At 54.9% G+C, this 15,547-nt stretch overlaps 4 protein-coding genes across 4 annotated transcripts; 1 reads left to right on the top strand and 3 right to left on the bottom strand.

The window, feature by feature from the left end:
* Window positions 1–283: 283 nt before the first annotated feature.
* Window positions 284–1,446, bottom strand: ISF_01050 (hypothetical protein; the record flags this gene model as incomplete). Its single annotated transcript, XM_018844657.1, has 3 exons — window positions 284–360; window positions 450–1,184; window positions 1,239–1,446. The coding sequence occupies 3 exons, from the start codon at window positions 1,444–1,446 to the stop codon at window positions 284–286; spliced, it is 1,020 nt and encodes a 339-aa protein (XP_018709107.1).
* A 5,371-nt stretch (window positions 1,447–6,817) lies between these two features.
* ISF_01049 (phosphoglycerate mutase family protein) lies at window positions 6,818–7,605 on the bottom strand (the record flags this gene model as incomplete). The annotated part of the gene is made up of 2 exons (XM_018844656.1): window positions 6,818–7,504; window positions 7,570–7,605. 2 exons carry the CDS (start codon window positions 7,603–7,605, stop codon window positions 6,818–6,820), a joined length of 723 nt encoding a protein of 240 aa, XP_018709106.1.
* A 903-nt stretch (window positions 7,606–8,508) lies between these two features.
* ISF_01048 (F-box domain protein) lies at window positions 8,509–10,503 on the bottom strand (the record flags this gene model as incomplete). Its single annotated transcript, XM_018844655.1, has 1 exon — window positions 8,509–10,503. One exon carries the CDS (start codon window positions 10,501–10,503, stop codon window positions 8,509–8,511), a length of 1,995 nt encoding a protein of 664 aa, XP_018709105.1.
* A 2,883-nt stretch (window positions 10,504–13,386) lies between these two features.
* ISF_01047 (Amidase signature domain protein) lies at window positions 13,387–15,188 on the top strand (the record flags this gene model as incomplete). Its single annotated transcript, XM_018844654.1, has 6 exons — window positions 13,387–13,638; window positions 13,706–13,969; window positions 14,032–14,412; window positions 14,477–14,588; window positions 14,646–14,768; window positions 14,842–15,188. 6 exons carry the CDS (start codon window positions 13,387–13,389, stop codon window positions 15,186–15,188), a joined length of 1,479 nt encoding a protein of 492 aa, XP_018709104.1.
* Window positions 15,189–15,547: the final 359 nt, after the last annotated feature.

Here is a 15,547-nt window from a genome sequence, read left to right as displayed (position 1 = left end):
AATACACGAGCGGCTGCGGACAGAGAGCTTCCAACGACTGAAGCCTTGCCCCGTCGTCGAGGCAGGACTTTTGGGGTTGGCCCACTCCGCCTGCAGACCGCCCAAGACGAACCCAGAGTGCAGTAAATAGAGGGCTCTTCGACAAAAAGGAAAGGAAAAAAAGGATTGGTGCCAAGGCAGTAAAACAAAAAAGAAAATCCAAAGAGTAATGGTACATGTGTCAGAATATAGTACATGGAGCTCGTAAGGAACGTCGTGACTGGTTGGTGAAACGGGCAGCCGTTTACAACTTCAGTCGGCGCTGGTCCTTTCTCTTGCGACGCTCTTTGCGATCGCGGAGTTGAATGATGCGCTTGGCAGCTGTTGAAAGTCGTTAGCATACTTGCAACAGGTACTGTACATATGCCGTTGCGTCGGGATGCAGGACGCAGTGTTCGGTTAAGACTTACCCCAGTCGCGGGATTTGCGCTTCACTTCCGGGTCCACCCAACTGTACTTGATGGCTCGCTCCGGGTACCGTTGAGCCAGGCCTAGGGGCTCCATCGGGCGGTCCTGGCTATCGCGCTCCCGGCACTTGATGCTGATGTGCTTGGGTTCCAAATCTTCATCATTCTCGAAAATCAGCCACCCATCCTTGTCCCACAGTGGGATGCGCTGGTTCATTCGGTAGTACCACGCTTGCAGGCCCTGCACTGTACGCTCAGGTGTTCTTCCAAACATGGCCGCAAAGTCTTGCTTGATGCGCTGCCACTTGAGCTTCTTATCGTGCCACGCGTAAATGATGAAGTCCCCCTCCTCGGTCGTGTATTTTTGGTTGATGTGTCTGTTCTCGCCATCCGGCGGCGGGCTGGGGTAGCCCTCGTGTGCGTGCATGAAAGGGTCCGCATGGTTGTAGGGAGAGTAAGCTTCCTGGGGCGAGTATGCCTGAGGCGAGTACATAGGCGATGAGTAGGCTTGAATAGATGGCAGAAGCTGAGGAAGAACTGGGCGGCAGGCTGCACTTGGGTGAGGCGAGGCGGCAGGAGTCCACGATGGGGCTTGACCGCCGTGAGCTCTTGCCAGAGCCTCTACACCCTGGTCAAATTCATCGAGGCTAGGTAGGCGAACATTTGAAATGGAGCGAGTTCCAAGACTGGAAAGTCTAGGGATAGGCGAACAGTCTGTGTTTGATGATAGAGATGATCCTGCACGTTGGTCAGCAAGGTACCCTCAGCCGTGATCCATCCCAGACGACATACTCTCAAACTTGATTCTGGGGCTTCCGGATACAGACTCTGGAGGCGTGTTTGGGTGCCCGACGGCTCGGTAGAGGGGTGAGGGAAGTGTCTCCTCAGAGAACTTCCTCGGTGTCGAGTTGTCGATGTGAGCGAGTGAGGTGATACGAAACTTGCCAATGGAGTAGAGAGAGCCGCACTCCGAGGGCTGCTGCATCATGGTAGTAGTCATGGTCGAGGGCAGCTAGGGGACTTCTTTTCCCTGTTGACTGAATGACAAAACTGTGAAGGGCGTATTGAGATTTCTTGAGCGGAGAATATTGGCTGTCGGGAAGAGCAAGACGTCGCGATGTGAGTTGAGCAGGTTGGCAATCGTCCAAGCGAAGATGGGGCAAAGGAGCGTGAGGGCGAGAGGGAGGAATAGTACACTGCCAATATTAACGAGGGATGATGAGCCAAAGGGCTTAATAGTAATAAGACCAAAAGGCTTTTAAAAGAAAGAGCGGATATGGTAGTGGAGGAAAGAGCAACACGGGAGGAAATGGGTCCTAAATAGATGGGGAGGAGGGAGAGAACGTGTTTTGTACTTGCAAGTCAAGGATACGGGGGTTCAGAGGTTGTCGAAGACCCCTGGTGATGCTCAACGGCCTGTTTTTTCTTATTTTTATTTTTTCAATTTTTTTTTTGCTTATGGAGGAGGGCTTGTTTCTTCTGCCGACCAGCGTCAACATGGGCAGCGTACCTGAATCACTGTTGATGAAAAAGACCGGGACAGGCAGGATAAATTGAGTGTCTTGGATACGACGAGGGGTCTGTGTGTCACCCTTGCCCCAGCCAGAGCGAACAGGCTTGCAAGCCAACCAAGCCAACGCAGGCCAGGCAAAGCCTGGTCCAGCCCAAGCAGGGCTTGAGAGCCTGAAAAAGGGCCATGGAGTGGTTGCCGAGGCGGAGTCGCAGCGCAGTCGGCTCGTTCCCCCAAGTCTCTTGGTGGGCGTGCGATGGTGGGCCATTGTCCATTGTGCAGAATCGACGGAGACTTGTACCTGCGGCGGGCATAGCTGTGGGCGAAGGCAGGGGTTAGCTTTTGGCGCGGGAGAAGGTTCCCACCAGCCGGACAACTCCCTGGCTGTGCCGGTTGTTGCTTTTTGTTCCCGCGCGCAGATGCATGCAGGTCCAGGTCCATCCGCCATGGAGGAGGTGTGAGCCTTGAAGCTGTGAAGAGGCGTGTGATACGTCTGCCGCGGTGTGGCGGTAGCCTGCATCGCACGACGTTAGCTTGGCTGCTTGGTGACTCTCACACCGTCACCATCACCATCACAGCCACTCAATCTTTCGCCTGTGTTGGTGCCTTGAGCACGCACAAAACCTATTGCCCAAGAAAATCCGAGGGGGTTGTCTTGAGAATTATCCAGTCATCCAAGACACGGGACCCAGAGCCTCTCTGAGAGCCAAAGGCCGCGGCTTCTCTCCACCTGCTTGACTCCTAGCGGCGAGCTTGGTGGGGGCGCTGGCTGCAGGGCGAACAATGGCTGAGCCGCTGAATCAAAGCCAAAAGCTGCGATGGGCGATAGTCAATGTTAACCGAGTTGTTGTTCCATCGCATCTCTAGAGCTCAGTTCGGGTCTTGAAGATGAGATCCTGGTCATTTGCCCCGAGGCGGATCGCGGGTGGAGGAAACTCGTCAGGCTCGCGCCTAGTAGACCATTATACTCCGTATTGTAATCTATATGCCACCATTGCGTGGCCCATGGCTGGTGCAATTTGTGATAAATATGATACCAAGCTATCGGTACGGTCGAACTTCAATTAGGCTGATACTAGAACCAGGGCAGTGACCCTGGTGCGGTTGCGAGGATGGTCTGGTGTGGTGTGCAAAGACGATCCATCTGCCCAGGGTAGTTGACGACCACACGCCCTGGGCAATAGCACTGCTGTTGTATGAATGAGGCGGAATGTTTGCATCGCAGCATTGGATCTCCGCTCTCGGATGTTCATAATATACTGTCGTATTGCGCCCAGCTCTTCAAGGGTTGCCGTCGAGATTATCTGCCATCTTGAGCATTCTCGGGGCGTCGGGACAACTGTGCAACACACGTTATATCACATAAAGGACCAACCCCCTCGTACAAAAGCAATCAAGGAGTCAAAATAGTAGACTGACTTGCCATACTCAGTAGGCTTTGCCGTCGCTATTGTTGACCAAGAGCGATCGGCACGATAAGGTCCCGATGTTGGCGAGGGATGATATGTCACAACATCTGCATGCTATCTTCGTATGCTAGTACCAAACGGCCAGGCAAAAAAGGCAGTCTGACACGTAGCAGAGTCGAATGGTCTAGTAGGCCGAAATACTCCGCTGGGCGTAACTTGGCTCTGCTGGAATTTCTTTTTCTTCAGGGCCAGGTGTAACAACTTATTAGTGTCCTGCTGTGTCTGTAGTGCCACACTCCGAAAAGGATGCGCAGCACTGCACGAGACGACTGAGACAAGGGCGAGTAGCAACTATCGTCAGAAGGCGGGGGCAATCGTCGCTATCAAGAAGGTATTAGGTCAGCACAACAGCAACTCGTTTGCTGCCCGTGATGAAAGCAAAACACGTCAGTACCAACAGAACGGTGTTTGGTGGCCGATGCCGAGGGTTAACGGCAGGCCTTGTCAGAACTTTTGTTCCGTCATCCCGTCTGACCATTTCTTTTTCCCGCTGGGACTCTCCTGATGTTGCACCACCTTAGTTGGGTCCATTGAGGGAAATAGGCTGTTGTTGCTTTTGCAGCGTCCGTCAGGGCATCAAGGCGGGGAAAAGTCGTACCTGAGGCGGCCTCTGGCTGGATAGGTTGAAGGGCGAAAAAGGAAATACTGTACTTACGCTAAGCTACACCAAGCCTAGTGCCACATCGTTCGCTTGCGCCAGTCGGGACCCGTTTGGCGCGGGTTAAGGAGCTATGACCAACTGAGCCTGCCAGCTGCCGCCCGAACTGGCCGGCTGGCAACGTCTGCATAACTTATCCGTACCTAACTTACCTAGGTCGATGCATTTTGACTTGTGCTGCCCACACACTCTACTCCTACACACACGCGCAAACGCCCATCAAGCATTTTCTTTCTTTTGCAACAACACACCATACACCTTACATGCAATGCTCCATCCTCTTACTCCTCAACTTCGATGGCGCCCCTTCTACGGCTCCATGCTTTCTTTGCCCGCTGCCTCCTGTCCGAGAGCCCGTGTTTCAGCTGCAGGCCAGCCCTTCTTCCCCAGCCTACGCTGTGAGTCCAATCGACGCATATCAAACGCCCACCACACACTAACAACATCATCATTGCCCAGGCGCCGGTGATCCTCACACTTCTTCCGCCGCATAAATGCACGGCGTTGCTTTTTTCCCTTCTCCTCGCTTCACGGCCATTCTTCCTCTAACATGGCCCCTGTGTTTAGCTTGGGTAATCTCATCTTCATCAGGGCGGACAGCTCTGCGGGGCGTCTGTGTGTGCATGCAAGCCGTCTGTCGGACACATGGAACTATTGTGGCTTCTTATTCCTGAGAGCGTACCGGGCTAGCGCTGCGGAAATTATCCTCCTTTCTTTTTTCCATTGCCCTGCCTCGTCTTGGGGGCAGGCTACTGCAAGGGCCGAGACCTCACATCAAACACCTTTCTGCCAGTCGTATCCCATGCTCAATGGGCAATTCTTTCGACGAGGACGGTTTTGAATGGTGGCGCTCGCCGCGACTGCCCTCCCTTGATTGTGTGGATGCGATCATCTTGATTAATATCATTCATGCAAGCCAATGGCGCTCTCTTCATCAGGAACGAACGGCTTCATGCAGCCACGAGGATCACGACCCGCAAAGTCCCCGTTCTTATGATCCCCCAGGATATGCCCTGTATCTCTCGCCCTGCCTTGCCACGACGTATATTGGGCGCAGGCGTACCTAGCAATACTCTCGCTGGTTACAGGTGAGTGAGGCGAATCAGTAAACATCAACTCAGCTAGCAGACGTGTAAACAAAGAACGAGCAACTCTGCTCACAACAGCTCAAATAGCATTAGATCATGAGATGGGTGCCTGAGCTCATCTGCTTTGAGACCGTCGCAATGCCTATCCAGTCGCTCGGTTGTTTTGATTCAGCAGTGACGCCATCAGGGCAGAGAGATCCCCTTTGCTGCTTGCAATTCCACTCGATCTCTACAGATGCTGGTTCCTGCATGAACTATGCAGGGCGCCGGGGGTGCCAATGTCGTTGGCGACGCGAGGGAGTCGGCCATCCACAATCAATGTATACGGCATCGCAAGGTGGCACAGCCTAGCCCTCCCTCTCCACCATGCATAAGAAACAGGTCACAAATGGCTTTCGCCACTGAAGGATTGCCAGTGTTGGCAGCCTATCCACCCTAGTTCACTGAGCCTGGTGGTCAAACCTGGTGCTATTGTTATTAATAAAATGATTGAACTAGTTGCCTGCTGCGGCTGCTCAAGACCTATCTTAAGAAATGCTGTATCACCCGGCTCTTCTGGATACGAGCCTCCATGCGGAATGAGATGAGTTTCTCCCAGGGCCCTCGCACTTGACCTTGTACCTGTCCTTGCCACAAGGAACAAAGCTCGCCGTGTCTTCTGTTGGTGTGGACTGCCTGGCAGACTTGTCTAGCTGAGCATTGTCTTTGCGGTTCAAAGACAATAAACAAATGGCGCGACTAACTTCCACACCAAAGACGAGGCGAAATCCTCGGTTTACCCATTCCCGACAGGCAGCACTCTGCCTTGTTGTGGGTGTTTTCTTGGGCCTGATCCGACGGCAACTATCCTCAGGAGTGACTTTCCCTTATTGAGCAAAACAGGGCCACATCCCACAAAGTCTCTTCATCCCTTGAACAGGTCTCATCCAAAGCGCACTCCAGAAAAGGGCGGTGGTGTGCCCAGGAAGTCAGAGCCTCTCCCTCCATCTCGGCTGTCAACTAATACGGCCTAGGCAAGATCCCCCTTTTGGCGTCATTGTCCACCAGGCCGACTAGCTCCGTCCAAGTTGGGCTTATTTAAGATGCAAAGAGCTCTGTTTCCGAGTTGGTGAGTCTGCTTTGTTTTCGTGAATTGTCATCAGAGGGGTTGCCTCAGACAGTGTCTAGGCTTGTACCTGCTTGAACAATGGCGGGGGTCTGCCTGCATCAGATGGCCCGAAAGTCTCGGAAGCTGGTGTCCATCCTTGCAACTAATGAATGGCTCTTGCAAAAAATTGTAGTGCGCATTTGCCTACAACTTGGGTTCGGGGGCATCATCTCGAGACATTGATCCCGTGTCGGGGAAGGACTCGTCGCCCGCAAACTTCCTAGATGTTGTGAATGATGTCAGTTGCGGACACACTTGACGTCTGCCGAAAAGATGTTCGACTAGAGGGAAACACGTACCATCCACGCTCTTCACCCCCGCTCAAGAAGCTGCAGTCGCTATTCTTTTCACAGATCCAGTTGCCCACTATGTCTCGGCGGTCAGCGCTGTTCCGTTGCCACGTTTCGCCGTGGCCCCGGGCGGTTTCTTTATGTGTCTTGCCAAATGCGCCACCGAAGAAGGCGAAGCAAACTCGAAAACAGATGCCAGGGCCATGGTTCTAAGACTCACCATTATCCGACTGACCATCGGAGCTTCCCTCGGTCGCCGGTCCCCGCGCATACATGCTCAGTCCGCACGTAAACGCCTTGAAGTCGTCCGTGTCCATCTCCTCGGGATACTGCCCCGTCAGCACCCTGCCCAGCACGATGATGGTCGCCGCGTGCGAGCAGATGACCACGCCACGCCGCCCCTCCTCGTCGCAGCGCCGGATGAGCGCCCGCATCGCCTCCCGCACCCTCTCCACCAGCTGCTCGTACGTCTCGCCGCGCTCTCGCGGCCGCACCGGCGACACAAAGTCCGCGTCGTACGCCGGGAACAGGCCGCGCAGCTCCGCGGCGTCCGCCGGCTGCGGGTGCGTGAACGGCGCGGCGCCGAACCACTCGCACACCCCGTGCTCGCCACGGATGCGCAGCGCGGTGTCGGCGGCGCGCGCGGACAGCGTGCCGGCTGCCGCGGCCTCCGCCTGCCGCCGCACGAAGGGTGCGATGGTCTGCAAGCAGCGGTAGTACGGGCTCGAGTAGACGGCCTCGACAGCCGGCGCGCTCAGCGAAGAGAGGTGGGCGGCGAGCTCCTCGGCCTGCTCGATGCCGTGCGAGGTGAGCGGCGGATCGGCGGGGATGCCCGTCGGCGACGGGATATGCGAGCGATAGTTGCCCTCCTTGTCTACCGTCCACGCAGTGCGGAACTAGAAGTTGTGTGAGTTTATTGACGTTGCGTAAAAGGTCAGGGTGAGTGAGGGGGGTAACTGACTCCATGACGGACAACGTAAATCTTTTCCAGCGACATTTGGTGTCTTATCTGGCAAAATGCAAAATGCAAAAAAAAAAAAAAAATTTACTTCCCTGTACTGTATGCGGAGAGTTTTTATCAGCCTATCGGAGTCGCTTTTCCTAGAATGCACTGTAGGATGTCGAGGTTGAACAATGAATGGGCCTTGCGTGTGTGTGTTCCGAGGCAACAAAAAGTCCGCTCCAAGCCGAGGGTGTGTCGTCGAACGGCCCCACCAGCCGAGCGAGCAGGCATTGCAGCGGTGTGATGAGAAGCACAGATATCGGAGAGCTCAGCATTCCGAGGAAGGACAATGACTAGAATCCGCGTGCAAGGCGGGGACTATAACAGGTACAGCGAGCCAATTTTACTTTTAAGGGGATCTTACAGCAGAGTTGTGATGATGGAAGTTGCATCGACTTCAGTGCTATATATTCAAGCTCCAAGGCTTCGTCGTCCGAATTACGGCGGAATGCAGCTTTCTATGTAAGAGCAACACAGAGCGGGCTAAAGTAGCAGGGAAAGAAACAAAAAAACGCCCGTTCCATCCCACCATCAACCAAAAGTCCCAAGAAGAAACCGAACCAGCCGATTCCCATTGCCAGTCCTTGCCCGCAAATTCAGGGCACCGAGGCAGTAAAAGATCCAAACGCCGAAAAGAGTAAACATGTAAGAAAGGAGTGTTCCGTGTCCTGCCGTTGTCGTGTACCAATGTGCCCATTCATAAGAGAGAGAGAGAGAGGTGTGTATGAAGAAAAACAGAACCATACTCCATAATGATAATGCCGCGTTGCTCATACTATTCCAAAAAGAAGAAAAAAAGACAAGGGAAGGGAAAAGAAAGAAAGAAACAACAATGCTAGGATAACCTGATGCCATGTATAAATGATGGGGAGAAGAGAGAGGGGAGCAGAAGGCGTTTTACATGACGCTGCAGGAACCTATGGTACGGGCTCGCCGTCTTCCAATGACGCCGTCCTCCTCGTCGAGGTGCAGCGCGTGCGTCTGGCGTGCACGCCGTCGGCGCCGACTTTGTCCCGCACCGACGGTGCCAGCCTCCTCGGTGGCCTGCATGTAGTCGGCCGACTTGCGCTCAAGGCGAGCGGCAGCGGCAAAGTCGGCACGCATGACACGCTTGTGGTGCTCGTTGACGGTCATCTGGAAGCCGTAGAAGCACTTGAGCTCGATGACCTCACTCGGGTATGTGACGCCGACCGATTTGACCTTGACCTGGGTGTTGCGGAAGAGCACCTCGCGGAGGCCGGCCCATGTTACATTGTGGCAGTCGTAGACGACGAGGGACAGCGTTACGGTCGGGGGAAGCGGTTGCGTGGAACGCCGGGAACGCTTAGCGACGGTGGTGGCGGCCTCGGCAAGGACGAGGTCGCTAATGCGCGTGTTGTCAAGTTCGCAGCTGCGGAGCTTGGTACAGGTCTGCATAACGGGCAGGACGCCGATGTCACCAATGTCTCCGCAGCAGCTCAGCGAGAGATGCTGGAGGGAGGCAGCGCATGGCGCTTTGACAAGGTGTTCGGAAAGTAGGGAGTTGGTTAGATGGGCGAGGTCCTCGAGCTCGAGATGTGTGAGGCGAGGTGTGGAGGCAAGAATCGGTTCCAAGGCCTCGTCCGTCAGGTTCTTGCAGCCCGACAGCTGCAGGCCTTCTAGCTCAGGTGTGACATAGCCAATGGCCTTGACTCCCGCGGATGTAAGGTGCTTACATTTGCTGAGGTCTAGATGTCGTAGCTTTCGCGGGGAAACCACGGGCCTGTTGGTGAGGATGTCGATTTCGGGGTCCTTGCCGTGCATCATGATCTTGAGTGCTTCGTCAGTCAAGTCGGCACAGCCGCTCAAGACCAGACGCTCGAGGTTGTTGGTTCTAAAAATAGACTCGGCAGTCTCAAGGTTGTGAAAGCCCTTTACCTCGCCGGCGCGTAGGTCCTTCAGACGTTTGCACGAGTCAACGACGGTTTTGATGCCCTTGGCATCGACCTTTTGGCACCAGGACACGTTGAAACTCTCCAGCTGAGTGCAAGATTCAGCGACGATTTGACAGGCGGAGTTGGATACGGCAGAGAGACCAGTCAGATTGAGGTGGACCAGCTTGTCGTTAGATTGGATCAAGCTGTGCAAAGTCGTCTTTTGGAAGTTGCGGCAGCCTTCGAGGGTAGCGTTTATGAGGTTCTTGCATGCCTTGACAACGGCCTCGGTGCGTCGGTAGTGCTCGACCTGAACGCAGCCGCGAAGGTTGAGATCTTTTATGAACGGTCCAGCGAAAATGATGATCCGAGCCAGGGAATCAGCAGGGATATCTTGGTAGAATTCCGAAGCGTTGAAGGTGGTCCAGAGCTGGCCGTCAAAGCAAAACCTGTAAAAGGTCTTGCTGACACGGGAGACACGGACGAGCTCTTTGGGCGGCAAATGAGAGAAAATCGCAATGCGTAATTCCTGGGGCATATTGTCCCAGAATGGAAAGGGTGGCTTGGAGACTGGTTTCGCCTGGGCGCGAAGGTCGGCGGGCAGCAAGGCAGTCGAGGGTGTGGAGGCGGGTATGACACGGACGGCCCTGACACCGGGTTGCTCCTCGAGGCAGTCGTGAAATGGGAACTCGACGTCTGGGGTGTCGGATCGGGCGAGCGGCGAAGGTTGTGGTGTTCCGGGTCGAAGGTGCTGGGGGGGGACTCCGGCGAGGCTAGTGCAGGATAGAGGAAGTCGGGAGCTGCTATGGTAGGGACAGCTGGTGGAACGGGGCCGGCGGAGGTTGGTGAGGGACGGCGACGAGGACATACGTCGGAGTCCTCGGAGGAATCTCTGACGGCTGGAGAGCTTGGAGGAGGAGGCATCGGGAGCGGCGGCGGCGGCGACATCGGCGAGAGGAGGAAAGGGCTCGCCGCCGGGGGTTTCTAGCATCTCAGTCATGGCGGGAGGCGACGCCGGCAGGGGAAATATGTTTCTTGGTTTTTTTTTTTCGAGTCGGTTGATCGGTTCGTTTGGTTTGATTCGAGTTCGTCTTCGAAACAAGGAGATGTCGGAGGTTGAAGGAAAATGATAATATGCGGCGCTGGAAGTGGCGGCGTGGGTGCCCGCGGTGCTGTTGGTTGGAGGGGCGCTAGTATTGGATGCTCGGCCGGGCGGGTGCCGGAGTGGCCGGAGCAGGAGTCTTGCGAGGAGCGGTGTTGTTCAAATCATTGCTGGGAGGATGACGTGGTGGTCAGAATCCGAGGGAGAGGGCAGGAGAGGCAGGAGAGACATGAAGGAGGAAGGTTTGGGAAAAGAAAATTGTTGGGGGGGGGAGTGGCATGAGGGGGAGGCAAGAGGGCAGGCACATGTGGGTGATAAAGGATGGGACGGAAGAGTGCATTGGTGGCGGGCAGAATAAAGCAGAAGTAGAAGCGGCCAAACAGCAAACGGTGGTGACAAGACAAGACATCAGAACGGACAGGCGGCCGCTAACACGACTTTTAGCAGCAAGAAGTTAGTGCTAGGGCCCCCGTAAAAAAGGACCCTGAATTACTTGAATTGCCTGAATGGACTGCTAAAATGTTTGGGGTGCCGCCACCTGTGGATCTGCTGCCCACCTAAAAGTGCGGGGCAATTCTGGCAAGTGTCAGAGTGTCACTGCACTCGCTGCACTGGAAGTTGGCAGGCAGGCAAGCAGGCTGGTGGTTTGATGAATATTTAGCGCCCCGACACCGCTACAGATGCAAACCACAGCGCATGCCTATTCGGGCATTTCCGGTCAGCAGATATGCCGCACTGCAATACGAATAACGCATCCGCCCATCCTTCCACCTTAGGTACTGACTGATTCAACTACTGACAGACCACATGGGCTTTCGGAATGCCACCCTGCAACACATGCCCAGCAGCTGACCATCTACATACAGGCAGTACACGACCAGTTTGACTATGAACCATTCATTGACAAGACAAATCCATGGTTGCCCGAGTCTTTCCAAGGTCTTGCAACACTATGTAAGTCTCTGCCAAGTCTACCTGTCTCCCTACTGTACCCATCACTGATCAGCGCCCACCGCCTGAGGCTGCTCCCTCCCTCCACAACACCACCACCACCGCCTCACCACCTCGGCAACCCTCTTCCCATTCATTCCCATTGTTCTAGTATTCAAGCCTCCTTTACAAACATCCATCTACATTCGCGTACTTATGGCAAACAGGCTGACATGGCTTTCCGCCCTGCATATGCCAGGCCGGGTCAGGAACCTCGTCCTCCACCATCCATCTCAACCTCTGTCTGCCGTCCCTCACCAAAGGCCTCGTCCCACTTGGCCCATCCAAGGGCCGCTTCGGCTTCTCTGCTGACAGCCACCAACAAATTCGCCAACTACTCGGAAATGCCTCATCCATCATTTTCGTACGATGCTTCCATTGTTAGAGCCATTAACCCCGTTCTACGCCGAGGCCCCTTTCTACATAATCAACAGCAGACGCTCAGTCACTGCTCCCCAGCAGCTTGCCCTACTGATTTCGTCCAACCATTCCGAGCCTATCAGAGCCTTTTTATATACAACCTATGTACGGATACCTTTTAACAAGTTCAACTGCTATCCTAATTTCTAGCGTCTCCAGCACCCCCGCATCCACGCGAGCCTTGTTCCAAAATGGCAAGAAACGCATGTCCCCAACCCAACAAAATCCGGGGCACGAGTAACCAACTAACCGCCCTTCTTTTCCCTGGCTTCTAGCGCTTCTCTTGCCCTGGCCTCGAGGGGAACCCTGCGAATCTCACCGTCATCAACTAGTCTAGACGCTTATTACGTTCAGACACTTACATACATCAACACACTTACTGTCCTACCTACTTAAAACTCAGCCTGCCCGCAACCCGCCAGCACCTCGTGCCGTCCGCAACGCCACCATCGATCAATAACTTGCAGCAGGTTGGTACACAAATGCGAGGCTTTGACGTCGAAACGCCGCTCATCCGCCACTAACACGTGCTCCAGTAGTCCAGCCCGTACAGCCCGTCCAGCCCGCTCACTCGACCGCCCTGTAAGTCGTGGCGCCTCCTCGTGAAAGAGTTCGGCCCGTTCGCCATCCTAATTTGGTCGCTACTTGTAACCCAACCTTCTGGCCAAGTGCCAAGTAGTACCTACTATGTCACTCCTGCTTGAAACCCCGCGCAGTCGACCCAAGCTAGTCATGAGCCACGTCGTGGTAGCATCCGCAGCACATGCTCACCCGCAGTCTGCTGAGCCCTAACACGTGTGCAACCATCTCAAACCATCGCAATGTAACCGCAAGATCAGTGCTACCCCGTTGTAGATCGACCTACGCCTCTTCCGAGAACCAAGTTGAGGTTAGAAGACACTACAGGGTAGGTGGTATCAACGGAGGGTTCGACTTTGTAAGTACTGTTAGTAACTAACTAGTAGATCTGACTGAAAACTAAACGTAATTCGTTGCTGTCCGCCTCTGAAGCTTTTCTAGGTTCAAATAGTCCATAGCTCTGCATGAAACTACCCGACATCTGCACTGAAATAAGGGACACAGATCATTGTATCTGCCTCGTAAACGAGGTGATGTAGCTAGAGTCACAACTTGCCAGCGCGCCAATTCCGGAAAATACGATAAATCACGGATGGTGTCTCTTCGTATACTTTTTAAATCTCGGTGCCTGTGTATCCGCTCCGCCGCCGCGGCCATCCGAATGAGGATATGGCCGGCCAAATCAATTCTGTTGCCTAGACTACATGGAGGACTATATCAATGGTGCAGCTTCACAACATACATCGCTGTTGAGATGAAGACAATAATGTAAGGGGAAAAAAAAATCACAAAATGCCTAGTTTCTTTAACCCCCAAACGACCAATGCCGTGGAGCTCACTCAGCTCCTTGCACAGCGCAAAATCACCAGCGTCCAGATTGTCGAGGTATATCTCGCCCACACCGAGCAGCACAACCCGGGCCTCAACGCCCTCATCTCGCAACCGCCCCGGCAAAAGGTCCTCGCGGCGGCGGCAAAACTGGACCAAGAGCGCAGCGATGGCAAGCTTCGCGGGCCTCTGCACGGCATCCCCATCATTCTCAAGGTGAGAAGACCTGCCCTGGTTGTGACACCGGATGGAAAGTAACAAGGCGCTGACTGGTTCTGTGAAGGACTGTTTGACGACGGCGTCCGATCTGGGGATGAGCACGACTTGCGGTTCTCTGGCGCTGGTCGGGGCCAAGGCGCGGAAAAACGCGGCGATTGTGCAGAGGATGATTGACGGCGGCCTCATCATCCTGGCCAAGGCCAACATGACGGAGTTTTGCGGCATGAAGATGACTTACATGATGCCGGGCTGGTCCGCCCACGGCGGCCAGACCCTATCCCCCTACGTCCGCGTCATCGAAAAGGACGAAAAGATTCTCGGTCATTCCGTAAGGCACCTACAAATTCCAAACGCCGCAAATTGTCTAACACTTTTTTGCACTCCTTGCAGGCACCCGGAGGCTCGTCCACCGGCTCCGGCGTCTCCCTCTCGGCCGGCTTCGCGCCGCTGGCCATGGGCACCGAGACCATCGGCTCCATCGTCACGCCGTCGAGCCGCAACGCGCTGTACGGGCTGAAGCCGACGGTGGGCGCGCTGGACGCGGATGGCGCGTTCACCATGACGGAGTTTTACGACAGCCCGGGGCCGATGGCCAAGTCGGCGGCTGACATCCGGGCGCTCGCGGGGTTCCTGCTCGGTCGCGGCTTTGAGGCCGCGCCGCCGGGGGACGTGGGCTCGTGGAAGGGCCTGAAGGTGGGCGTCGTGGACCCGCGGCTGTGGACGCTGGACGAGTCCATGTGCCGGCAGCACGAGGGCACGGCGGTTAACATGGTGAGTTTGTAGAGCAGAGTGTGTGTAAGTCAAAGGGAAGGGGGCTAATGGTGGGCTTTTTTAGGTGGAAGAGTATGAGTCCATGGTAGAGACTCTGCGGAAAAGCGGATGTTCGTTGCAGTATCCCTTTGCTTTGCCGAATCTGTCTGGGTATCCGGATACAATCTCCCTCGCCCGTAAGTGTCAACACATATCACACGTTGAACAGCCTCAGATTGCTAATACGCGGGCAGACTGGGAGTTCAACAACATCTGTCTTCCGAAATTTCTCAAGATATTTGACAACTTTCCGATTCGCAGCGTCAAGGACATTGTCAAGTTTAACCAAGACAACCAGGAGCGAGCCATGCCAGAGCGTGAGTCCTTCATCCCGCCTTACAAGTCCCCCCTCCCCCTCCCATCTAAGCCAAACTGACAGCTTTCGCTCAGCATACACGGAGCAAAACGACCTCATCAAGGCCATGAACAGCAACGAGCCGGCTGAGGAGGTCGACGCGGTCAAGGCCGAGCTCCGCGCCAAGGCCCGGGGTATCCTGGACGGGGCATTTGACACGGCCGGGGTCAACGTGCTGGCTGGCCCGTGCGACTCGGGGTTCTGCGTGCACGCGGCGGCGGCAGGGTACCCGGTGGGCGCGGTGCCGCTGTCGACACTCCGGTACAACGGACGGCCGTTTGGGCTGTGCGTGGTGGCGCGGGCGGGCGACGAGGAGGCGCTGCTGCAGTTCATGGCGGCGTATGAGGCGGCGATGCCGGCGAGGGCGGTGCCGGTATTGTGAGTGTGGATCTATATGTCCCGTGGCTTCTGTGTAAGCATAGGTTTACATGCAAGCATACATGGATGTAGTCATGTTGAAAAAAAAAAATCCAGGGTTACGGAAAATAAAAGAATGCACGAGTCTGACCTGTCAAATGTGTTACACCCTCGGCAGCGACGTTGGACAAGGATCCAACCAACGATTTCATAGCAACGACCCACCATTTACTGTCACAAGTTATTGAAGATGATATTATACCTATTGGCAGACAAGTCATGTTGCTACATAACGAGTTGAAACGAGGGTAAAACACATAGGACCGAGAGACTCGATGCAAGGAGTACTGGTAATGCAGTTGTATCTGGTACCCTGAGTTATTG

The sequence above is a fragment of the Cordyceps fumosorosea genome (assembly GCF_001636725.1).
Source record: "Cordyceps fumosorosea ARSEF 2679 chromosome Unknown scaffold_1, whole genome shotgun sequence".
Taxonomy (NCBI): Eukaryota; Fungi; Ascomycota; class Sordariomycetes; order Hypocreales; family Cordycipitaceae; genus Cordyceps; species Cordyceps fumosorosea.
Note: the sequence above shows the minus strand (reverse complement) of the source record. Positions and strands in the feature narration are given on the sequence as shown.